This window comes from Herpailurus yagouaroundi, unplaced genomic scaffold, assembly GCF_014898765.1.
Source record: "Herpailurus yagouaroundi ecotype Mexico unplaced genomic scaffold, PumYag 100, whole genome shotgun sequence".
Classification (NCBI taxonomy): Eukaryota; Metazoa; Chordata; class Mammalia; order Carnivora; family Felidae; genus Herpailurus; species Herpailurus yagouaroundi.
Window position 1 is genome coordinate 69,552,276 of NW_024412391.1, and position 25,632 is coordinate 69,577,907.

Genomic DNA, 25,632 nt, shown 5'->3' on the forward strand with positions numbered 1-25,632 from the left:
AGAGTAAATGTCCCAATGTAGGGGCATGCTTCGTTGTTCAAAGAACAGAGGCTGATGAGACTGGAACAGAATGAGGGAAGAGTACTAGGAGATGAAATGAGAAGTGAGAGTGGGCCAGATCATGTAGGGACTTACAGGCCATTGAAGGATTTTGAATTTTACTCTGAGAGAGGAAATCAGGGGATGGTGACAGAATTTGACTTACTCTTAACAGTGGACTTTGGGGAGGGGAGGGGTGGAGAGAGACCATTAAAGAGGGGTAAAGTTAGAAGTAGAGAGACCAGCTTTGAAGTTATTGCAATATTGCAGTATTCAGTATTCACGGTGATAGATGGGGGGGGGGGGGGAGTGGCAAAGAAGATGTGTTCATTTTCCTTAGTATTTTGGTGCTAGTTTTTTTCTCTATTACTCTACTGAAAGTAACAGAATAAATAAATGTAGCTACAAACAAGAGTGCTGAAGAGCACCAGGAAAGGGTAGAAAGAGATGAAGAAGGGATATTATTACTAATTTATAGCAATTGTTAAGTGTTTGGGGTGTTTCAGGTACTGTACAAATCTTTTTAATACACAAATCACCTAATCTTTCAATGACACTGTAAAGTACCATTATTATCCCCTCTCTACCAAAGACTTAACCGAAAGAGAAGTTAAGTAACCTGTTCAAAGTTATGCAGCAAAAAAAGACCAGAAATGGTACCTAAATCTGTTCTGACTCTAAGTCCCAAATTGTTGAGTGGAGTCCGGTACTGAAGTTGTAAATCAACTTAGTTACAGATTTACATGTGGAAAGATTTTCACTTAGAATTATGAAAAAGAGGGGCGCCTGGGTGGCTCAGTCGGTTGAGCTTCCGGCTTCGGCTCAGGTCATGATCCCACGGTTTGTGGGTTCGAGCCCCATGTCGGGCTCTGTGCTGACGGCTTGCTCAGCCTGCAGCCTGCTTCAGATTCTGTGTCTCCTTCTCTCTCTCTGCCCCTTCCCTGCTCATGCTGTCTCTCTCTGTCTCTCAAAAATAAATAAATGTTAAAAAACAAAATTAAAAAAAAAGAATTAAAAATTAAGAAGATGGTCAGAGAGAAGTCCTTCAAAGTTAGGTGGAAACTCTTAGATATAATTAGTGATAGGGAACCATTGCATGTTTTCTGAGATGGTATCATAGATGAAAGTGTTTCATGGGGCTCAGAAAGGCAGTGTAGCGGAGTGCACTGTAATAGTGTACTGTAGTGTAGACTAGTGGTTAAGAGTTTAGTGAGGGGAGCCGGACTGCCCTCAGGTCCTGGGTCAGCTGCTTACCAATTATGTGACTTTGGGCAAATCATGGAAACCTTGGTTTCTCCCAGTGTAAAATGGGAGCAACAATAATAGTACCCACTTCATAGGATTCTTGTGAGGATTAAAAGAGTTACTCTCTTTCAAGTGCTCGGGATAGTTCCTGGTACATGGACAGTGCTTAGGAAATGGGAGTTAGCATTATTCCCATATGTATGTGAATGGACACAAATGTTGAGTGTGGGGGGGGGCAGAGACAAGTTGGTAAAAGGACTGCATGCTGGTGGAGGACAGGAAGGTGTAGAATTATGAGGAGGCACACTTAAAAAATTTTTTTTTAATGTTTATTTATTTTTGAGAGACAGAGAGACAGAGCACGAGCAGGGGAGGGGTAGAGAGAGAGGGAGACACAAAATCCAAAGCAGGCTCCAGGCTCTGAACTGTAAGTACAAAGTCCAACATGTGGCTTGAACCCACAAATGGTGAGATCATGACCTGAGCTGAAGTTGCATGCTTAAATGACTGAGCCACCCAGGCGTCCTGGGAAGTACACTTTTAACGTTTATTTATTTTTCAGACAGAGAGAGACAGAGCATGAACGGGGGAGGGTCAGAAAGAGGGAGACACAGAATCTGAAACAGGCTCCAGGCTCTGAGCTGTCAGCACAGAGCCCGACGCGGCGCTCGAACTCAAGGACCGCGAGATCATGACCTGAGCCGAAGTCGGCTGCCTAACCGACTGAGCCACCCAGGCGCCCCGGGGAGTATACTTTTAAAAGGAAAAGTAGCAGCTCGTATGAAGGTATGTGAGTGAAGACTTGGGTTTCACTGGAAATTAATGAAGCTTGAGGAGGAAATGCCAAGTTCAGATATTACCAGGAGTAGTGAGCAGTAATGCTGACAGGAGTCAAAATCTTTAAAGAAATCAAGACTGTGGCTTAGAAGTAGCTCGGCCAGTCAATTGTTTTAGGTTTATCATATTTTATGTCCATATTTTCAGGCCAGTGGAGCGAAGAAATTTAGAAAAATGTATAATAGAAAAAGGGAGCTTTATTAAAAACTCTTTGGGCTATTCTAATCCTTAAGCTACCTATGTCCTTGATAAAGGTTTTTACTTGAAGCTCAAGCCTGTAGACACAGTATTACCATCATATTATACTTTAAAGAAACATCCTGCATTGTTTTAGGGAGGATTTAAGGTCATTTACACAGATACATAAAATATAACAAGATCACATAAGTTAAAGGTGGGACAAAGTAAAACAACAGTGGAAACAGACAGCAGATTGATGAATCACATTAAAAATGGATGCAAAAAAGATGAAAGCTTTATACATTTGCTCCAGGTGGACCCAGGTGGTTGGTGTTAAGCTTTTAATCAATGAACCAATGCTGAACACATGCATATCCAATTAGAACACAGAAAATTAGTGGTATCTAATTTACAGTTTGCAAAGAAACTTGATTGTATGGCTAAGAAAAAAAATCAAGGCATAGAATATTTGGTAAAAGGCGAAAGATTGGTACAATCTAAAGAAAAACTAGAATATGACGTGGAATATTTGCAGTGAAAGATGGAAAGGAAATTAGGGCTTTGAAAAGTATGTTTTTCTTAAATAAAGTAGGGAAAATACACTACGCAGTAAAAAAAAAAAAAAAGTTTTTCTTCTTTTAAATTTCTGCAGCTAGCCAAGAGGCGCACATGTTGAGTCAGAGAACGAAGACTAAAGGTGACAAAAGCATTCGTTTCCCCTAGGTTTATAAGTAGTACGAAAAGCTCTGATGTGAGTTAACATTGCTTTATGAATTTTATTGCAAAGATTGCACTTAATTTTCATCAAAGTGAAGAAAAAAGTAGACAGGAAAATAGTAAATGGTAGCAGTAAATATGGAATTAAATTACAACTAATGTAATATGGTAAATACACAATACTTTTCTTTAATAATCCCAATTAAAGTGTAAGTGTTTAGAAATGCCTTGGGGTGGGGCTCCTGGGTGGCTCACTAGGTTGGGCGTCTGACTTCAGCTGGGGTCATGATCTCACGGTCAGTGGGTTGGAGCCCCACCTGCTCTGTGCTGACAGCTCAGAATCTGGAGCCTCCTTTGGATTCTGGGTCTCCCTCTCTCTGCCCTTTCTCTGCTCATGCTCTTTCTCTCTCTCAAAAATAAGTAAACATTGAAAAAATAAAAAGAAATGCCTTGGGGAAAATGTGGGCCTTGATTGGATGGCTAAAATCTGTAAAGGTTACATGCTTTTAAATATTATTTTTACCCTGAAATATCCGTCTCGATTTACATATTTAAAATCTTCCTATTTCCTTCCATTTATCTTGAAGTAAAAGATGCACAGATATACCTCCGAAACTGTCAAGCATACTAAAGACTCTTGCAGAAAATTTTCACCTGGTTTTTTACAGATGCTGCTAGAAAGCAAAGTTCAGCTTGTGTTAACACACATGTATATATTATATATATATAATATATATGTATGTGAATATATAAATATGTAATTATAATTAATAAAGTAAATTAAATTAGTTATTAATGGAATTTATAAATATGTATATTTACATAAATACCGATTATATATGTGTATTATTTCTGTATATTTATATGTACATTATATGTACATGTATATTATATGTACATGCATGTGTACATGTAAATTATATGTATATATTATATATACAAAATATATAATATATACATATATATACAAATATATAATCTGTATATACATACAAAATATACACGTGTGTATGTATATATGTGTATAATTCCACGGATATGGAGCGTGATGTGGACATGTAGAGACATGACTCTATAGAGGTACCCGTCCCCAGTGATTCAGCTGGTAAGTGTTTGTCTCCTGACTCTTATGCTGAGGGGCAACAGAAAGGAGGACACACCTCCTGCAAATCCAACCTGTTTCGTAACTCGCACAATCAGCATTCACGCCAGAGGGCCCGGGAGCGACCCGGCTCGGTGAGGCTGATTGGCTGGGCACGAGGAGCGCCGGGTTGTGGGCTGCACCTCTCGCCTCACTCCCTGGGACGCAGGAAACCGGGTGCATACGAGCGGCGGCTCCTCCCGACTCTAAGAAGCCGGGGCCGCTGTTCGCATCCGCCGGGTCTTTGCTTTAAAATCTGAACCTCTTCTTTCAAAAGTCAACATCTCGGTCGAAGTTCCGAAAGATAGCCCGAGGTAGGGACGCGCGAAGCTGAGGGCTAGATGGGGACAAGTTCGCAAGGAAGGCTCGGGCTCTCCCAATTTCCTGAGCTTGGTACCCCGTGGGAGGAAGACTTCGGAGAGGAGAGAGGGGGCCATTCCTCTTAGCAAGTCCGCGGGGGGAGTGGAGGGCAAGCGAGGTGAGCACTAGAGTCCCCCGCGGAACTCCTGAGGCGGCCCCGGCCCCCCCACCCCCGTTTTCTGCGCTCGCCACGCGCGCTGGGTTCTGCCGCCCGAGCGCGCGTAGAGGGGGCGCGGTGCGGGAAGCGGGAGGCTGAGCCCGTGGCCGGAGCCGGGAGAAGCATCACCGCGCCCGAGGGCAGACGGGACGGACAGACGCAGCCGCGGAGGCGTCGGGCAAAGGCCGCGATGCGCCCCCGTCCTCCAGCCGCTCTCGCGGAGTGTCCCCTCCGCTTCCTGCGGTTTCCGCATCTGACTCGGGGCCTGTGGTTTCTCCTCAGGCCGCGATGGATCTTGAAGGAGGCAGCAATGGGAGAGCAGAGAAGAAGTTCTGGAAAATTGGCGGAAAAAGGTAGCCAGTTTGTTTCGCTTTCACAGTTTGGACGTCTTGAGATTTGGGAGATTTGTTTCTAGCCTCCGGCTCTGTAATAACTGAAGAGTTGATGGTGGCGATGATATTTTTTAACCTTAAACGCAAGGGGGTTTTCTGCAGAAGTTCGCCGGCTGAGTTGAGGACAACGTTTACATCTTCCCACGGCCTCGGTGAGCTTCTCAGTCTTGCGGCTCCACACACGCCAGTGCTTTCGCATCCTTTTCTGTGTTTTAGGAACAACGTTCTACCCGCCACGACGCACCCGAACATGGTGCTGCGTGTGCTCTGCCTCGTGGTCTAGTCTCGCGCTTCTGGTAAACGGTAAACATCCCGGTCACGTAAACATTTCATGTTTGTGGCATGGCAGACGGGACCAAAGGCCAAAACTGCATTTAGCTGTTGATTTTCTTTTCTCTTTTTTCTTTTTTTTAAAGGCAAGGAATAGCTGACGCTTGTAGAAGAAAATTACGAAAAGACTCGTGCCAATGAAGCTACTTAGCATTGTCTGAAATTGTTGGTAATGGAACCCCATAGGGGAATTTTAAGTAAATTTTGCTCACAGTGCGCTGTCTAAGCAGGAAGTTTTAAACTTTGCTCAGTAGGTTCATTGGTAGTTGTCAATTGTAATAAAAATGGTAAAATAAAATAAATTAGTAAATACAGTAATATTATTAGGCACCAAACTTTTCAGTGTGGAAGAAAAGAAATACAAATATGGACATCAAGTAAGTTTTTAGAAAATGTTAAATTTGAACTGGAAACTTCAATATGAACTCAGGAATTTTAAAATAGTTCACTTTCTGTCCACTGAAAGGGACAGTGGGAGTGAGTACCTTCGTGCCAGATCTTGGTTTCTAAATACCATTGCTCACTAAATGGAATCTGTACCCCCATGTGTGGGATGGGGGGAGATGCAGAGTGAGCCTGGAGTAAGTATGTTGTTCAGTGGAATTGTCAAAAAAAAGACACAGGAGCGGGCTTCACTGTGCTGGGTTATGAAATACCGTATACAAGAGGAAAATAACAAGGTGGGAGACGTAGTGAGAATAACGGAATGTTCTTCACTTCACAGAATGCCAGCTATCATATTTGGAACCTACATTGTTATAGTTGATTCAGGCAAAGATTGGTAGGGATCGTAAATGACTCAGAGAAAAGTTTTGTCTAAGAATTCTCCCCAATTTTTTGTAATTGGAAAAAAGGAAAGTGGGGGATTTTCAGTGGAGAGGTTTTTTGCAGTTAGCGATCTTAACCATGTAATCAGACCTGGTAGAGTCCTGTATTAGTGACATGACACCACCCAGGAAGTATGTTTGCAGAAACATTTAGACTGAATCCTGTCAAGCTTCTAGACTGTTGCTGTCCAACAGAAATGTAATGTGAGCCACATTTGTAATTGTTAATTTTCTAGTAGCAGCATTAAGAACATAAGAAACAAGTGAAATTAATTTTGAAAAGTATATTTTAAAGAGCCCAGGCACTTTAAATTTTATGTCTAAGATATTTCTATATGTGATCAGAATTATTGATATAGTTTACATTCTCTTTTTCATACTACATATTCAAATCTGTGTATTTTGTGCTTACTGCACATCTCAGTTTGGACTCAGTTTGAAACTGACGTATCCAAGATGTGGGACATTCTATATGACATCTGTTACTACAAAAAGTCAATGTGGGGAGAGGGGGCAGAAGGACTTCTAGACTTAAAAAAAAGAGACTAAATAGGAAAAACCACCCAGTGTAATGTGCGAACCTTGATTATATCTGAGTTCAAATAAAAAAAAGGAAAAACCTACAGAAAACATCCTTGGGCAGTTTGTAGATTGGATATTAGATGATAGCCGAATTGCTGTTAATTTTCTGAAAAGTGAAAATGGTGGGAAAATATGTGAAGTGCCATGATGTTTGCAACTTACTTTCAAATGGCTCAGCAAAATATTAACAATGATAATATATACTTATGTAAATAAAGAACATATGGTCAAAATGTTAACAATTGTTGAATCTAGGTGGATCTTGTATGGGTAGTCATTATTAGTATTCTTTTAATTGTTCTATTTGAAAGGTTTCATAATAAAAAATTTCATATACACAAAAGGAAAAAGACTCCATAGAGTGGAAGAAAGATATTTCCGTTGTTTTTAATTTTTGTTTTACTACATCTCTTAAAGAACTGTGTCCTTAATACACAAACAGGAGTATTGGCATAAGAAGTATTGAGGGTATGTGGAAAGAAATAGTAAAGAAATTTGTTGGAGCCTGTACATACCTTCATTTTTATTCTTGGTTCTTATCATGGCCTACAGACTTTTTAAACAAAAAAAATTGTTTTTTTTTTTTTTTTACTTAAGTAATTCTTATTAAACTATGCCCATCACCATTGATTTTAATCTGTTCTTAATATAACTATATGTTTTCTTCCAGGTTTATTGAGATACAATTGACATACAACACTATATAAGCTTAAGGTATACAGCGTAATGGTGTGACTTACATACACTGTGAAATGATTATCACAGTACATTTAGTTAACATCTGTCATACACGTAAAATAAAAAAAAAACAAAATTTTTTCTGCTTGCGGTGAGAACTCTTAGGATCTACTCTCAACAACTTTCACATATATCATAAGGCATTCATCATGTACTCATGTTAACTGTACTCATCATGTTGTACATTACATCCCTGGGACTTCTTTATCTTTGTATCTTTGGATCAACTTCCATCTATTCCCTACCTCCCACCGCCTCTGATAACCACAAAGCTGATCTTTTTTTCTATGAGTTTTTTTCTTTTAACTCTGTGTTCTAAATTGGAATTATAAAGAAGCACATGGCTTTGCTAGTATATATAATGCTTGGATGATAATGTCATTTGGAATCTGTGTATTTGTAAAGGTTTAATAAGCAACTTGCCTTTTGTAAACACTGCGTTTCAAGCTGATGGGGATAAATGAATAATCTAGTAGGGATGAGAGATCAATGTGGAAGTGCATTTCTATATAAAGTGGTATCTCAGAAGCCTGAGGTTGCACTGAATAGCTTGGTGTTTGGGGGATAGACTTTTCCGCTTAAACTTGGCTTTATTGCAGCTGTGTGACCTTGAGCAAGTTCATGAACTCTCTTCACCTACAGTTTTCTCGGCTCTGACAGAACGACAAAAATGTGCCTGCCTTGAAGAGATTGAGATAAGATTAAATGAGATTGTGTATGGGAAGTGTTTACTTAGCCAGCATCTGGAACATTATCAATTCTTCAGAGTAGCAACAGTTTTAGAGAATGAAAAAATAAATAAAAAGGCTGGAGCTAAAATTCAATTATGTGTGACTATTTTTTTCCTCTCATCCTGGTTCCAGAGATACTGAAACCATGCTTTACTGGGAATAGGGTGGGACCAAATCTGAAGACTTATGTTTGTGTATTTTGTGTGTTTTCATGTCCGTCTAACATCACTTTAAAGCCAAATATGGGGTAAGCTGTGGATTTTTTTTTCCTTAGAAGTCTCTTCAATTCTTTGACCTCACTTAGCATAAAGAACAAAGACAAAGATGAATTTACTTTTGAACTTGAAAATCTGTATAAAAATAATGTGATTTTCTCTCAAATAGTCTTTCTTTTGTACATATGAAAATATGTACTGCTTTTGATTGGTTTACTTTCATGCTATAGGTGGCAGTTAAAACAGAGTAGAAAAAGGTTAGTTAATTTGAATTTGGGCTCAAAATAGTAATTAGCCTTCTTATTCCTGAGGACAGCTTTCTGACAGTTGACAGACCCCCCCCCCCCTTTTTTTTTTACCATAGCTTTTCCGGATTGAATTTATTGTTGTAATGGTACATTTAAGGCTCCAGATATCCTTTCAGAATTAGATTAGCTCATAGAGAGTGATTTAATTACCTTTCTTCTTAGGTTTGTTTATGCCCAGCATCTGATTGCCACTACCTTCCATTAGTAGAGGGAATGATTAAGGATAATATCTAGGTAGTACATAGATAGGATATCAACTGCTAGAATTACTTAGATGATAATTAAGGGAATTAACTCTGGACAGGATGACTGATTTTCTAGTTACACATCTTCCTTAACTTATATCCCCATAACCCCATCCTAAGTTAAAAATACCATTAAAGTTGAAAATGCCTTTAAGGCATCTAACCTACTGAACATCATAGTTTAGCCTAACCTGCTTTAAACTTGCTTAGAATCTTTACCTTAGCCTATACTTGAGCAAAATTATCTAACACAAAGCCTATTTTATAATAAAGTGTTGAATATCCCATGTAACTTATCGAGTACTGTACTGAAAGACAGAGTGGTTGTATGGTTACAGGACGGTTTTAAGTGTATGGGTTGTTTACCCTTGTGATTCATTGCATGGCTGCCTGGGAGCTGTAGGTCACTGTGGCTGCCCAGCATCACTAGAGAGTACTGTACTGCATGTTGCTAGCCCAGGGAAGAGATCCAAATCCAGTGTTGGAAGTGTACTTTCTAATGAATGCATAACACTTTCTTGCTGTGCTAAAGTTAAACCATTGTAATTCGGGGACTGTCTGTAGAATAAAAACAGGAAGCTTTCTTTTTTCAGCATTATTTTTTCTCATTGAAAAAGTTATGTGTCTGTGTATTCATCATAGAAAATTAGGAAATATCAAAGGCACAAAGAAGAAAATATTTTGATAGAAATCTCAATACCCAGTGATAACCACATATCTAGATTTCTAAGATACATGTAAACGTTTTTAAAGTTCATAAATGGGATCATACTATTAATGTATATTTTTATGGAATAATATAGACATGTTTTCTTTGTCCTGTTTGCTATTAAATACAGGATCTGTGGGGCACCTGGGTGGCTCAGTTGGCTAAGCATCTGACTTTGGCTCAGGTCATGCTCATGGTTTGTGAGTTCGAGCCCCATGTCGGGTTCTGTGCTGACAGCTCAGAGCCTGGAGCCTGCTTTGAATTCTGTGTCTCCCTCTCTCTCTCTGCCTCTTCCTCGCTCATACTCTGTCTCTCTCTCTCTCTTAAAAATAAAACAAACATTAATTTAAAAAAATATAGGATCCATGTTAATTCGGTCATTTAAAAATTTACATAATTTTAAGGCCTTTGTGCAATTCTGTTTCTGTTTTTCAGTAAAAAAGAGAAGAAAGAAAAGAAACCAACTGTCAGTACACTTGCAATGGTGAGTTGGAACTTATTTACTGTTCAAAATGCTTTGGAAATTTGACTTTTTCTTACCTAGACTAGAGATATTTCATCTGGTATAATATTTTCTTAGAGAGTATGTTAATGGAGAGGTAAAATGAATAGGTTTAATTTAGCTTGTTTTCAGGGGGAATGCTGATCATAATCTGCCACGTAAATGGATTCTCAGTAGCTACTCTTCTTGGCCTATATTTTGGTATTCTGCCAATTGTTTGGTATTCTGCCAATATTCTGCAAATTGCCAGTGATTTATTCAGGTAAGCACTTATTTATGTAAGCCCAGTGATGATCTCAGCCATCTAGATAGAGCCACACGGAGTGTGGTTCCAATAGGACACAAGGTTCCTTGTCATTAGTGACTCATATTCTGGCAGGTTTGAGGTCAAAGTCCCAGGTACGAAAAAATAGAAGTCAGCAATGCATTATTTATTACTATGCTTTATTTATTACTAGTACATGTCATTATTCCTCTGTGCTCAATAACTTATCTCAAACTTGAAATCCTTTATATAATTCTTCATCTCATTTTGTGGTTGCATGGCGGTTGCTTAGAACCTTTTGTTTAATCAGATTTGGAATAAGACAGGGATACTATAGGTGGGGCTGGTTGATGGTCTTTCTCTACTTGGATTCTGCTTTTTCTCTTTCCTAAGAACCTGGAACACTACTGAACCAATTAAGTCCAGCAGTGAGTACATACTTTATAATTCAGTTAGAACACACGAGACATTTTTGAAATGTCATTGATGGGGGAGGGATAGGCTATCTTGTAAAATGGATACTAGTAAATTAAATATAATAGTTACAGGCAGGAAAACATAGTTGCCTCACTTTGACACTGCGGACTCTGTGGTTATCTTACATGATCATCCTCTTGCACTACAGTTGATCTGGCTACAGATCTCTATAGTCTTTGAAATTTTAGAGGAATGAGACTATATGTTCACTCTCAAGAATGATTACTCATTCTCAAGAAGACTATTCATGTGACCAAGGGACAGATTTTGTTTTATATTTCATTCTTATGTATTAAAAGAAGCTTTAATGTTAAAGTAGGGTTTATTCCCAAGATTTAATTTCAATTTTATCATTTTAAGACCAAAGCATTTCTGTCTTTTGTAGTTTAGTTTTTATTATTTGTAGCTTAAATTTTTTAAAGCCTTATTCAGAAAATTTGACATATCTAATACTTGGAGGTAACAGTATCAATATAATTAAGCCACAAAAGAATAAAAATCTAGATTTTTAATGTGAGGGAATAATAACACACATAAAGCACTATATGCCATGTGTTCGATCTAAGTACTCTATATAGAACTCATTTAATCATTGCAACTCCCTTGGAGATAGGTACTATTATTATTCTAATTTGACAGGTGAAGAAACTGAGCCAGACATATTAGCTTGCCCACTTGATACATAGCGGGACCAGAATTGAAACCTGTGAAGTTCATGTTCTAAGTTTATGTGGCTTTTCCTTGTGTCTTTTTCCTGAAGAGTTGATGTAGAAAACTGAACTTGTATGTAAAACCTATTGACCTGAGGACACATTCAGAAAGTTTAACAGTATAGTGCTGGTATTATCAGCTAAGACAAAAACTCGTGTGTCAGGGCTCCCCAAGAACCTCAGGTTTGATGATTCATTATGATCTCAGAACTTAGCATATTGTCATACTCATGATACTCATGGCTAAGATTTATTATGGCAAAATAATTCAAAGCAAAATCAACATTGGGAAAAGGAAAGAGGGAGGCAGAATTCCAGGAGAAACCAGGCACAAGCTCCTGGAGTCCTCTCCCAGTGGAGTCACACTTAACTTCCCCAGCAATGAATGGTGATAAGTGTGAAAGGCCATCAGACAAGCTCATTAGAAACTTAGCACCCAGAGTTTATACTGGGAGCTGATCACATAGGCATAACGTATACCAGAATTCCAGACTCATAGAAGGAAGGCAGGTATTTGACATAAAGCACATTGTTGTACAAATAATTTGGTCACTTTTATCAATTAGGTGATGTCAATCCACCCAAAATCCAATTTCTAGATGCCCACCAAGGGACAACCTTGAACACAGGTCTTTCTAAACAGCAAGTCTCAGGCTCGGAATTTTAACTTCTTTCTACTATGAGACTTTTTAGCAGTCTCGAGAAGGTGATGAAAAAGAGGTAAAGAATATTCAAGTGTTCCTACTAGCTTTTATTTAAGTTTTTTTTTAACGTTTATTTATTTTTGAGATAGCATGAGTGGGGGGAGGAACAGAGAGAGAGGAAGACACAGAATCCAAAGCAGGCTCCAGGCTCTGAGCTGTCAGTACAGAGGCCAATGCCGGGCTCGAACTCACGAACCATGAGATCATGACCTTAGCTGAAGTCCAACACTTAACCGGTCCACCCAGGTGCCCCCTAGCTTTTATTTTTTAAATATATATATCAGGCCTTGTTTCAACAGAACAAGAAACACAAAAGTAGAATAAAATCTAAAGCAAACAAAGAAATGAGACAGATGGAAATAAAGTCAGGAAACATACAAGTGGGGTCGTAGGGCCAATACAAAGCACTGCTTAAAGATTACGTACTGTTGTCAGGATTGTGCAGCAGGCTCAACTCTGAGCATTCTACTTAATGGATCATATCGAAGAATTCATTTCTTTCAAAACAGATTATTGCTATTATCTGTCTATTGCTTCCTCTGTGCCAGGGATTTGTTAAGCACTCCACATTTGTTATCTAACTTAATCCCCACAGTGACTCAATGACATAGGAACTTGTATTATTCTTACACTACATGATGAAACAGACTCAGAGATGTTGAGTAATGCATTCAAACTCACAGATTTACGTAGCTAGTAAGGGAGCAGGTCCAAAATTTGCCCACCGATTTGCTTACTCAAGCTAGAGCTTTTAACAACTTTAATCATTTATGAAAGCTTGTGGCCAGTTAAACTTTTACCTGTCTGGAGTTGAAAAGTTCTATTATCCTCTGACCACCTGGTCACTCCTCAGTCTTTGAAGATTTTACCGCCAGGCTCAGTGTCTCTCTTTCCACTCCCAGAGCTCCTACTATCTCGGGTAACTTTTATGGTGTTCTGGATATCTGCTTCTTGACCTTCACAGGTGCAGTAATCTGTTTCTTTCTCCCTGCCCCCCTCCCCAGCCATCTGTTTGTACACTCACATCCTGAATTTTATTGTTATTTGAAACTGTCGTACCTCCAAAGTGATTGATTGAAGCCACAGCTTAAATTAGTGAGCCATCTCCTTTCTTTCCAATCTGCTCACTGTTCTCTCTGGATATTTGGTCCATTGACCCATCACTTTCCCATCAGCCCTTTCTCTTGCCCAAACAATAATCTTCCTTCCGCTTGTCATTTGTTACACAAAGCCTGAGCAAAATCACTGGTGCCTGAACTCCTTCATTTGATTGTTGCTGTAGCAAACCTCACAACAGGGTATATTCCCAACTGAACTCCTATTTCTCCTCTTCTCTTGACTCTGTCAGTCCTCTACTCTTTTCACGTTTCCCACTTCTCCCTTTCCCCCTTTGGTGGATGGTCTCTACTTTTATTTCACAAACAGAATGGAAGCCATCTGACAGAAGTTCCTCAGCCCATCTCTCCTAATCTGCAAGCATATCCCTACCTGGATCAGGTCCCTCTTCCTTCCCTCCTAATATAACAGAGGAAGAATCTGGTTATTAAAACTAATCACTCATTTGTACTTTGGTTCCCAAATCCTCTGCCTTCTCATGGACCTTATATATCACTACTGCTATTATTATTAATACCATCATCATCATCATCATCATCGTTTCTCTTCTGTGTCTACAGTCTCTGCCTCTTAACTGGGTCTATCCCATTGGCATTTATATGTGAAGTGTCTTTAGTTTCATTAATGCCATCTTTCAAGCCACCTCCCCTCTTGCTTGCTTCACATACAGGAGCTGCCTTTACTTGTTTAAGTTTCACCTTGCAGTCACTTTGTTAGACATTATAACTTGGCTTCTGTCTCTGCCACTCATCAAATTCAGTAGACCTGTCTTGATTCCATCTTGACTTTTAAGTAGTGCTTGACATTATCTACTATTTTCTTTTTTCTCTTTGCTTCTATGATGCCACAGTCTGCTGATTTTTCTCCTAGCTCTTTTTTTTTCTTGTGTCATTTCTGCCTGTGAAATTAGAATTCATTAATCCCTTGTCCCAGCTCAGTGATGGTGTTGGCATTTTTGTGCTTTCATACAGACATTTCCAAATTGTTTTCATGCAAAACTTCTTTCTCAATTGAGCTCCATTCTGTAAAGTTTTAGTATCTTTATCTATATGCAGTGGTTTCCTTTACTAATTTCTAGTTACTTTTGCTTCTCCATTGAGGACGTTGGTATTTAATTGCTTCTACTTCACTCAGCTATGCTCTCATTATTCTTCTCTTTGGGCAACCTTAATAATGACTCCTAGGCTCAGCATTCTTTGACCTTTCAGCTCCAACAACCTTCACTCCTACTCTACTTCAGTAAATTACACTTGTGAACAAGGACTTGGGGTTTATCCTCTGGGTGGACTCCCATCTAAGAAGCTATAAACTCAAAGGTATCAGTCTTCAACCTCAACTTTTGATTCCTTCTAGCTTAGCCTTTTCTCTTTGTTATCCTTCTTTTTTGACTTTGTGTACTCATTTCCTGTTGTTATTGTAACAAAATACCATTAATTTAGTAGCTTTTTAAAACAACAAAAATTTATTACCTAACAGTTCTGGGCCTAGAAGTCTCACTGAGCTAAAATCAAGGTGTCAGCAGGGCTGGATCTGTTTCCCTCCCCTTATCAGCAAGCTTCAGGAAGCTGCCTGCATTCCTAGGCTAATGGTCTCTTAAATGGTCTCTTACTGCATCCCTCCAACCTCCTCAGTCATCTGTTTTCCTGCTGCTGAGTCTGAGCCACCTGGCTCCCTCTTGTTAAGGACCCGTGTCATTACATTTGGTCTAATTGGATAATGCAGGATAATCACCCCATCTCGAGACCCTTAACATCTGCAAAGTCCCTTTCACCAAGTGAAGAAACAATTCACAGGTTCCTGAGATTAAGTTAATCTCAGGCATTATTTTATGTTCATGAGGAGAAGGCATTATTCCGCCTTCTATACCTGGTCAAGGGTTTGCTTTCTCAACCACTTTCTATTGCTGGTCCCCTTACTCCATTTCTGCTCTTCTAAAAGCTATTCTACACATAGTGGACACATCCAATCACCTTCGTTCATGCCTTTCCTTTGCACTTAGCTGGGAAGTTTAGAGTAAAACCCAGACTCTCTTATCCAGCTGTAAAGGCCCTGTGTAATCTGTCCTCTGGCACATCTCTGACTGCACCACAGACTAATCTGTGCTCTGCTCTTGTCACAGTGGTAATTCTATTTGGTCCTTGAGATATACAAACCTTCTCTTCACCACAGGACCTTTGCATTTGCTCTTTCTGTCTAGAATGCTCTGTCTCCAGATCACCATGTGACTAACTGTATCCTTCCTGTCATTTAGGTCTCAGCTTACATGTTGCCTTCTCAGAGGGACAGTCTTTAACCAGCCAGTCTAAGCCAACTGATCCTGCCTGTCATTGTGGTCTAAGCTCTATGAAGGAAGGCATTTTTCTATGTTTGCTTCCCTAGGTACTCCTAGTGCCTAGAATAGGTAGTTAGATATTGAGTGAATATTGAATACATCTTTTCCTCATTTTACTATTTGCACTAGGATATATATGAGGAAAGGTAGCTTGTCTTATTCACTGTTACTTCCAATACCTAGAAACCTGACCCTTATTAGCTGCTTAACAAATATCTTTTGAATGTTGAATGAATGAATAAATGAATGGATTCACTGACTTCTTCTCCAACCCCAGGCACCATGGTAGAGTCGTGTTAACCACCTGGTCTGCTGATTACCTAAACTATTCTTCTTCTTTGTGTATCAGCCTTCCTTCTATGTGGTTCTGGTTCACCATCCCCCCATTTCTTTTTTTTTTTAATTAAAAAAAAATTTTTTTTTTTGTAATTTACATCCAAATAGTTAGCATATAGTGCAACAATGATTTCAGGAGTAGATTCCTTAGTGCCCCATACTCATTTAGCCCATTCCCCCCTCCCACAAACCCTCTAGTAATCCTCTGTTTGTTCTCCATATTTAAGTCTCTTATGTTTTGTCCCTCTCCCTGTTTTTATATTATTCTTGCTTCCCTTCCCTTATGTTCATCTGTTCTGTGTCTTAAAGTCCTCATATGAGTGAAGTCATAGGATATTTGTCTTTCTCTGACTGACTAATTTCACTTAGCATAATACCCTCCAGTTCCATCCATGTAGTTGCAAATGGCAAGATTTCATTCTTTTTGATTGCTGAGTAATACTCCATTGTGTGTGTGTGTGTGTGTGTGTGTGTGTGTGTGTGTGTGTGTATATGTATGTATATACACACACACACACACACACACACACATATGTATATATATATACCACATCTTTATCCATTCATCCATTGATGGACATTTGGGCTCTTTCCATATTTTGGCTATTGTTGAGAGTGCTGCTATAAACAGGGGCGTGCATGTGTCCCTTTGAAACAGCACACCTGTATCCCTTGGATAAATGCCTAGTAGTGCAGTTGCTGGTTCATATGGTAGTTCTATTTTTAATTTTATGAGAAATCTCCATACTGTTTTCCAGAGTGGCTGCACCAGCTTGCATTCCCACCAACAATGCAAAAGAGATGCTCTTTCTCCGCATTCTCGCCAACATCTGTTGTTGCTTGAGTTGTTAATTAATGTTAGCCATTCTGACAGGTGTCAGGTGGTATCTCCTTGTGGTTTTGATTTGTATTTCCCTGATGATGAGTGACGTTGAGCATTTTTGCATGTGCCGGTTGGCCATCTGGATGTCTTCTTTAGAGAAGTGTCTAGTCATGTCTTTTGCCTATTTCTTCACTGGATTATTTGTTTTTTGGGTGTTGAGTTTGATAAATTCTTTGTAGATATTGGATACTAACCCTTTATCTGATATGTCATTTGCAAATATCTTCTCCCATTCCGTCGGTTGCCTTTTAGTTTTGCTGATTGTTTCCTTTGCTGTGCAGAAGCTTTTTATTTTGAGGAGGTCCCAATAGTTCATTTTTGCTTTTGTTTCCCTTGCCTCCACAGACGTGTTGAGTAAGAAGTTGCTGTGGCAAAGATCAAAGAGGTTTTTGCCTGCTTTCTCCTCAAGGATTTTGATGGCTTCCTGTCCCCCTCTTTCTTATCAGTGTCTAGCCAAATGTTTTCCATTTCCTTGTGTTTAAAGGGTTCCAATTATAATTAGTTTATACCTCTGTGTTACATTTCTCCTGATATGTTACTTTTTTTTGTCCCCTTCACTGTAAGCTACTGAAGTCTTTTTAATTTTTACATTTCCTAAACCAATAACAGTACCTGAATATATTATATATTACCATAGTGTATTCTTAATAAAAATTTATTTAGTTTAATCTCATTTTCATCTTCATAACAGCTATGTGAGTTTTTCTGCATATATGATATTCTCCTCATTTTATAAATATAGAAACCAAGGCATTATGAAGAGATTATTTTCCCCAAACTCTTCTTCCTAGTAAGTGACAGAGCTAAGACATTTCACTGAGGGTTTTGTCCTGCTTAGCCTTATTGTACTTACCACTTTCCTCAAATCTTACCACCTTTTCTTGAGACATCTTGACTCATGTCCCAAGTAAGCAGGAGGTTCTAAATTCTGTCAACTTTGTCCTTATCCTTGGAAACTTGTTTGTATCTGTGCTTACTCTTAGCTCATTTCTTCTAGTTTGAGTTGAAGAGGTATATCTTTGCCTATTTGAGAACCATTCTCCCTTTACCAAGTTTTATTGTGAAAACTTTCAAACACATGGAAAGGTAGAACAGTAAAATTCAGGCCCATATAGCCGTTGTCTGTATCTAACAACTGTTAAAATTTTACCACACATTTTACCTGAAGTTATAGATTTTGTGATATTTCATATGTAATTGTTTACATATATCAAAAATGTTTCTACACAAAATTTTTCTATAAAACATAATGATCGTATTTAACAAATGAATCATAATTTCTTAATGTAATGTTTAGTTCATATTCAAATATTTCCAATTATCTCCAAAAAAATGTCTTTTACAGTTGATTTGTTCAAAATAGGATCTAGTCAGTGATGACATTTAGATATTGTGTCTTCTGAGTCTAGAAGTTTTCTCTTCTTTTAAAACTATATTGACATGCTTTAAAGACTATATTAGTTGTCCTGTAGAATACCTCACCTTCTAGAGGTGAGGTATTGCTTCCTGATGGCATCATTTAACTTGTTCTTCCATGGCTTACATTTTGAATGTGCTGAAAGTTAGGTCTAAATACATTCACATTAAATGTTTGTGGTAAGAAGATTGTGTAGGGGATGCTGTGTACTTCTTGTCTTACCACATCTGGAAACCTCAAATGTCAGAGTGTTTTTTCCTTTTCTACAATGCTAGGCTTGATTACTTGATTAAGGTGATGACAGAGTGGATTCTTCCACTGTAGTTGGATCTCTGCCCCCTCACAACTATGAGTTGTCTTGGGACATCATGGGAAATCTTGTTTCACCCATTAGTTATAGCATCCACCCGTGATCCCTCTCCTCAGGTTCCAAAGAAACATTTGTTTGCTTTGTTCTTTAGGATTTTGCCCCATCTCAGTTTCCTTCTGTATTTTCACCAGTCATCTCCTTGACTGATTTACTTATAAACATGTGTAAGACTTCGCAAAATAGTTGCCCAGAGGGAATGTGACATTCCCCTCTGGTGTCCATTCTCTTGCTTTTCCTTTTGCCCCAAGATCATCAAAAGGACAGTCAACATGCTGTCTCTATTTATTTTCAAATTTTTCTTAATATCAGTCACTCTTTTTCTCTTCCTGGATGATCTTACCCACTCCCATGACTTCTGCTACATATGCTACTATCACCAAACTGCATTGCAAACTCTGAATTCTCTCCATGTGCTTCTTGGATAGCTCTTTCAGGATGAGCAGTCAGATAGCACAAAATGAGATTTCTCTGTGCTCCTTCCCTCCAAACCCTTGCCTCTTCTGGTTATCTCAGTGGAAGGCAATCAGCTTTTTATTGCTCCTTCTACACCTCACACCCCAATCTCCTCTGAGTATACTGCTATGCCTACTTTCCGGCTGGAATACCTTTCTTTTTTATTTATTTATTTATTTATTTATTTATTTATTTATTTATTTTTTAATTTTTTTTTCAACGTTTATTTATTTTTGGGACAGAGAGAGACAGAGCATGAACAGGGGAGGTGCAGAGAGAGAGGGAGACACAGAATCGGAAACAGGCTCCAGGCTCTGAGCCATCAGCCCAGAGCCCGACGCGGGGCTCAAACTCACGGACCATGAGATCGTGACCTGGCTGAAGTCGGATGCCTAACCGACTGCGCCACCCAGGCGCCCCTGGAATACCTTTCTTCTTGCTTCTAAACACATGCTAAACTTTCAAAGCTGGGAGGAAGTATAACCTCTTCTGTGAGGCTTTTCCACAAAGGAGGCAATGACCATTTGCTCAGTCTTGTGTCTGCTTGACTGTGTATGCTGTGCTGTCACAGCTTGCAGAGTGTAGATTGCACATACTCTTTTGCTTTGCCTTACTCCTTCTCTTTAAGCACTCTGAAGACAGGACTTATTCCTTTAGTATTTATCTGGATTTTATTAGTCATTGGGTGCGCATTGAGTAAATATTTATATTTATTCTTGTTTTTATTATGGCCAGTCATTAGTTTTGGAGGTAAAATATCATATGGGAGTGGTGATGAGAGTGTCCGTTATCTTTGCTTCCTCTACTGAGGAATTTGATATTTTGCCCACTTTTATAGAGTCTCTAAGGGAAGATAAATGGCTTCTACCCTCTCTTCCTCCTTGTGTGTGTGTGTTTGTTGTTGCTATTTTGTTTTGTGTTTTTACACATGGCATTTTATTTTCTGGCAAAGGTGACATTTTAAACAAAGAGGGAGAAAACATGGGTCCACTGACAAATTGTTAGCGAAGAAAAGCTAGATTCCTGCCACATCCTCTCCTTTTTGGCACCTCAAAGATTTAAATCCAAAGATTTAGCATGTATCAAGGAGTTGAACATAAACCATAAAATTTCAAAAAGAGAACATGAGTGCAGGTTGGAAAAGGTCTTCCTAAGAAGGGTATAAAATCTAGAGGCCATAAACAGTTGGTAAATGTATTTTTTATTTATTTTTCCCATTTCACCATTTTAGAGTAACAAAAAAGGTCATTTATACTAGTACAATTTCAAGCCCCTCTCTACAATTGCAAGAGGCCCCATCTTTTCCCAGAGTTCTTCTCCTGAGATTCCCAAGGACCTCCAGTATTGTTTACTTAATTTTTTTAGTATAATGTATTGTCACATTAGCTAATGTATAGCATATACAGTGTGCTCTTGGCTTCAAGGGTAGATTCCCATGATTCATCACTTACATACAACACCCAGTGCTCATCCCAACAAGTGCCCTCTTCAGTGCCCATCAGACATTTTCCCCTCTCCCACACCCCTCATCAACCCTCAGTTCTCTTTATTTAAGAGCCTCCGTCTCTGTTTGAAACTTTTTTTTCCCCTTCCCTTCCTCCATGGTCTTCTGTTAAGTTTCTCAAATTCCACATATGAGTGAAAACATATGATATTTGTTTTTCTCTGACTTATTTCATTTAACATAATACCCTCCAGTTCTATCCACATTGTTGCAAATGGCAGGATTTCATTCTTTCTCATCGCCAAGTAGTAATTCCATTGTATATATAAACTATATCTTCTTTATCTATTCATGAGTTGATGGACATTGGGCTCTTTCCATAATTTGGCTATTGTTGAAAGCAGTGCTGTAAACATTGGGGTATGTGGGCCCCTATGAATCGGCACTCCTATACCCTTTGGATAAATTCCTAGTAGTGCTATTGCTGGGTCATACGGTAATTCTACTTTTAATTTTTTGAAGAACCTCCACACTGTTTTCAAGAACAGCTGCACCTGTTTGCATTCCCTGTATTTTTTTTTTTAGAGAGCTGGGGGGAGGGGCAGAGGGAGAGAGAATCTCAAGCACACTCCATGCTCAGCACAGAACCCGATGGGAGGCTCGATCCCACAATCCTGCAGTCATGACCTGAGCTGAGAGCAAGAGTCAGATGCTTAACCAACTGAACTACCTAGGAACCCCAGGTGTTTTTTTTAAGGAGATGGATGAATTCTTAGTTAAGACAAAATAAGTAATGACAAAATTTAGCCTGTGTTTCAATGAAATGGGAAAAAAATGCCAAAAAAACCATATTCTTGCTGTTTAAATTTGTAAAGAGGATAATGTTTTTAGATTATGGAATGTTATAGATTATGGATATGTCATTACTTCAAACTTAAGCTTACTTGATTACACTTTTAACAGCTATAAAAATATTAAATGCAAATACCTAAGTATATATTAGACATTCTTCTTACACCAAACTTGAATTTTTGCTGATTTTATAACTCAGCTTCACTAATTCTTCCCTGCTTTATGGACTGCCAGTCACTACTCCCAAGAACTGTTTTGCTCTTTATTTCTCCACTTGTCAATTTAGTTCTTATTTGTATTTGTTACCACTCGAAGTTCCTTTTTAGCTAACTTTAGGATTGGCTTCTGTCTCTTTGTAAAGTATATGTGAATTCTAAAACCTTACTTCTGCTGCTGTGTCTTTTATGTTGCCTGATATTGATCTTTGTTTTGGTTTATGTTCCCTTCCTAGACCTCTGACTTTTTACCCAGTTTCCTCTCTAGGTTACAAACCTGCTGACTGTCATGAATCCACAGGACAACCGCCTGTTTATTCAAAACCCCCACAGATGGCTTCATCCTGTCTGTGTTTTTGTTTCTGTTTTCTTTCATTTGGTTTTCTTTCAGTCCTAACCTAGTTCCTTAAATGTATGGAAGTATTGATTGCTTTTCAAATGGACTGTCCTAGAGCCCCAAGCCAGGTCCCGTTACTATTTCTTCTTGTCATCACTTTTTTGGATACAGAGAAGTCTGTCTTTTTTTTTCTAATGTTTATTTATTTTAGAGGGAGACAGAGCACAAGCAGGGGAGGGGCAGAGAGAGAGAGGGAGACGCAGAATCGAAGCAGGCTCCAGGCTCTGAGCTGTCAGCCCAGAGCCTGTTGGGCTTGAACCCACAAACCACGACATCATGACCTGAGCCTAAGTTGGCTGTTCAACTGACTGACCCACCCAGGCGCCCTGAGAAGTTTTTCTTTATTTTTCACTTGCCTATAATTAAAGAGACTATGCAGACCTGCACTAGTCAGTCATTATGGCCATATTCTATCTTTTTAGACCTGCACTAGTCAGTCATTATGGCCTTATTCTATCTTTTATGGCCAGAATCTCTTTTGGGGAAGCATGCATTTAACTGATTCTTCCTTTCCTCTTCCTTCTCACTATCGAGTCCTAATTGTATTAAAATTATTTTACATTTGTGCTACTTTCATTATGCAGCAGATACTAAACCCAAGCCACTTTCATAAAGCAACAAAATGTTTCCTCAGTGGTGTCCTCACAGGAACTTTTGGCAATCAAGATTTGTCTTGGTTAAAAAAATCTTGAGATGAAGTGTTTTCTATTCTTGGAAAGCAGAGCAACAAATACATATTTCTTTTTTTATGTTTATTTTTTGAGAGAGAGAGAGAGTGTGTGTGAGTGGACGAGGGGCAGAGAGAGAGAGGGAATCACAGAATCTGAAATAGGCTCCAGGCTCTGAGCTGTCAGCACAGAGCCCAGTGCGGGGCTTGAACTCACGAACTGTGAGATCATGACCTGAGCCAAAGTCGGATGCTTAACTGACTGAGCCACCCAGGCGCCCCAATACATATTTCTATTATTGTACCATTAAAGACTTTTACAGTTTCCCAAAATGTCCCATCCCTCTCATCAATCCTCATGTGAGAAAAGAAAACAGAATGAGTCCAATATGAAGAAGTAGGTCAGAATTCAATAGAAGAGCCAAATGCTCATTTCTTTTTTTTTTTTTTTTAGTTTATTTATTTAATTTAAGGGGGGAGGGGCAGAGAAAGGGAGAAAGAGAGAGAATCCTAAGCAGGCTCTATGCTGTCAGTGCAGGGCCCATTGTGAGGCTCAGTCCCACGAACTTGGAGATCATGACCTAAACTGAAATCAAGAATCTGAGGCTTAACTGACTCAGCCACCCAGGCAGCCCTCAAATGCCCATTTCTAATTAGTCTATTGTAATAGTTTATGTTGGACCAGGTTGATAGTAGTACTAGTCTGAAAAATGTCTGGATTTTGGATATATTTGGAAAGTAGAGCAAACCATTCATGAAACTGTGCTAATTGTTCCTGTTCTTTACATTTTTTTTCTTTCTTTCTTTTTTAGTTTCGCTATTCAAATTGGCTTGATAGGTTATATATGTTGGTGGGGACAATGGCCGCCATCATCCATGGAGCTGCACTCCCTCTCATGATGCTGGTTTTTGGAGACATGACGGATAGCTTTGCAAATGCAGGAATTTCACAAAACCTAACTAATCTAAACATAACTGGTGAAAGTGAGTATTGTTTGTGGTACTGATTTTATTGGAAGCTTGAAGGAAAATCAGTCACTTAAAAATGATGTTTGTGGAGCCCTTACTAAACGCACTAATGTGTTTAGTTCTGTGGAAGATTGAAGGGCCTGAGCTATAGTACATATTAGTAATGAGTTTGAGAAGATAATATTCACAAGCATTAGAATCCACTTGGGAAGAGCTGGCAGAGATACATAAAAAAAAAGGCCGAGCTCTGTAAAGTCAGAAAGATGCCAGGAAGTTTCTGGAAGAGGTATAGGAACTACTTAATCTGGACCTTGAATGATAAGTAGAAATCAGTTATGAGATTCTCTGACATACTGGATATGGGTATAAGAAAAAGGAGTCCAGGATGATTCTAAAATTTTTAGCTTGAGAAACATGATGAACTGGATGCAGTTATTGAGATACAGAGGGTGGAGAGAGAGAGTAGTGTTTTGAGCAGTAAATACCAGAAACTTAATTTTGGGTATTGTCACAGGTTGGGCTCTTTGGAAACATGCTAAAATGGAGAAATGTGGCCAAGATAAGTTGTGTGTGTGTGTGTGTGTGTGTGTGTGTGTGTGTGTGTGTGTGTGTCTGTGTGTGTGTCTGTGTGTGTGTGTCTGTGTGTGTGTCTGTCTGTTTTAAGATGGAAGAAATAATAGCTTGTTTGTATGCTAATGGAAATGATCCGAAAGAGAGGAGAAAGTGATGCTTGAGAGAGAGGGAAGAGATTTATTTGAGTGATATCCTTGAGAAAGGAGGGAATCTAATGCCCAAAAGGAAATGCTTGCTTTAGGTAGGAGCACAGATGAATTTATCCACAGTAACAGGTGGGGATAGAGAACATTTGAATGACAGTACACAAAGCTGAGTTGATGAGGAGGTGAGAATTTGTGGAAGGTTTCTTGTGATTATTTCACTTTTCTCAGTGAAATAGGAAGCAAGACATTTGGCTGATAAAGAAAAGAGGTCTAAAACAGACCTCCAGGAGAGTGGGAAAGTGAAGGGACTATTGAAATTATTTGGGAATCACACACATTCTTACACTCATACTTGATTGAGGAGGGACTGGTTGACAGCTCTGAGATTCCAAGCCACCTTTAGTTAAGCCTTGGTTGATTTAAACTAAACTTACCAAAGACTTACAACCTCGTGGGTGCTCAAATGGTAGAAATGTTGAAAATACCTGTTTGAGAATACACTTGAGACTATAGTGGTACCGCTTTTTCAACTTTAAGTCTCTGACGAATGTTATAAATCCTTTCCCCAGAAATATGTGTGTAAATATTCATACAAATTTGGGGCATTTATGGATTTTTTGAACCTGTCCAGGAGTCCTGGGAGCCCCTTCTTGGTAATTCTGAAGAACACACTGTTTACCCTGAGGCAGGCTTACTTCAATTCTGTGAATGCAGGTAATGAGTTGGGCCAGAAAATTTTATAGTATGTTTGAGCTATGTAAAATTCTTATGTATTATGTATTATTATGTAAATGGCATTCAGAAGGACCTGCCAGAAGATATACCACCTTTGAATTGACGCCTTTCTATTTTACCATTTACCCAACAGAAGTTCTCAGTGCTCTCTAAATTTATTGATTCCTGTGCATGCTGTATTAGGCAGTAGTCTTTGGAGTTCGTTCTCTTACCACCATACAGTGGGAGAATCAATTCTTATAGTAGCCCAGCAGACCTTATGTGTACATCTGTACCCATTCTGATCCTACTCACTTTTTTATGAAGTCCAGACATA

The 25,632-nt window shown here is 38.9% G+C and overlaps 1 protein-coding gene across 4 annotated transcripts in view; it reads left to right on the forward strand.

Moving 5' to 3' along the window:
- The window catches only part of ABCB1 (ATP binding cassette subfamily B member 1), a 238,509-nt gene that overhangs the window by 119,157 nt on the left and 93,720 nt on the right, over nt 1-25,632 (forward strand). For 2 of the 4 annotated variants that reach the window (XM_040472766.1, XM_040472764.1), the window contains exons 2-4: nt 4,959-5,029; nt 10,189-10,237; nt 23,706-23,877. In XM_040472766.1, the coding sequence (XP_040328700.1) occupies nt 4,959-5,029; nt 10,189-10,237; nt 23,706-23,877 (292 nt within the window). Of the gene's footprint in view, nt 1-4,307; nt 4,474-4,958; nt 5,030-10,188; nt 10,238-23,705; nt 23,878-25,212; nt 25,296-25,632 lie in introns of those variants that run through there. The other 2 variants (XM_040472762.1, XM_040472765.1) reach the window with 2 other exon arrangements.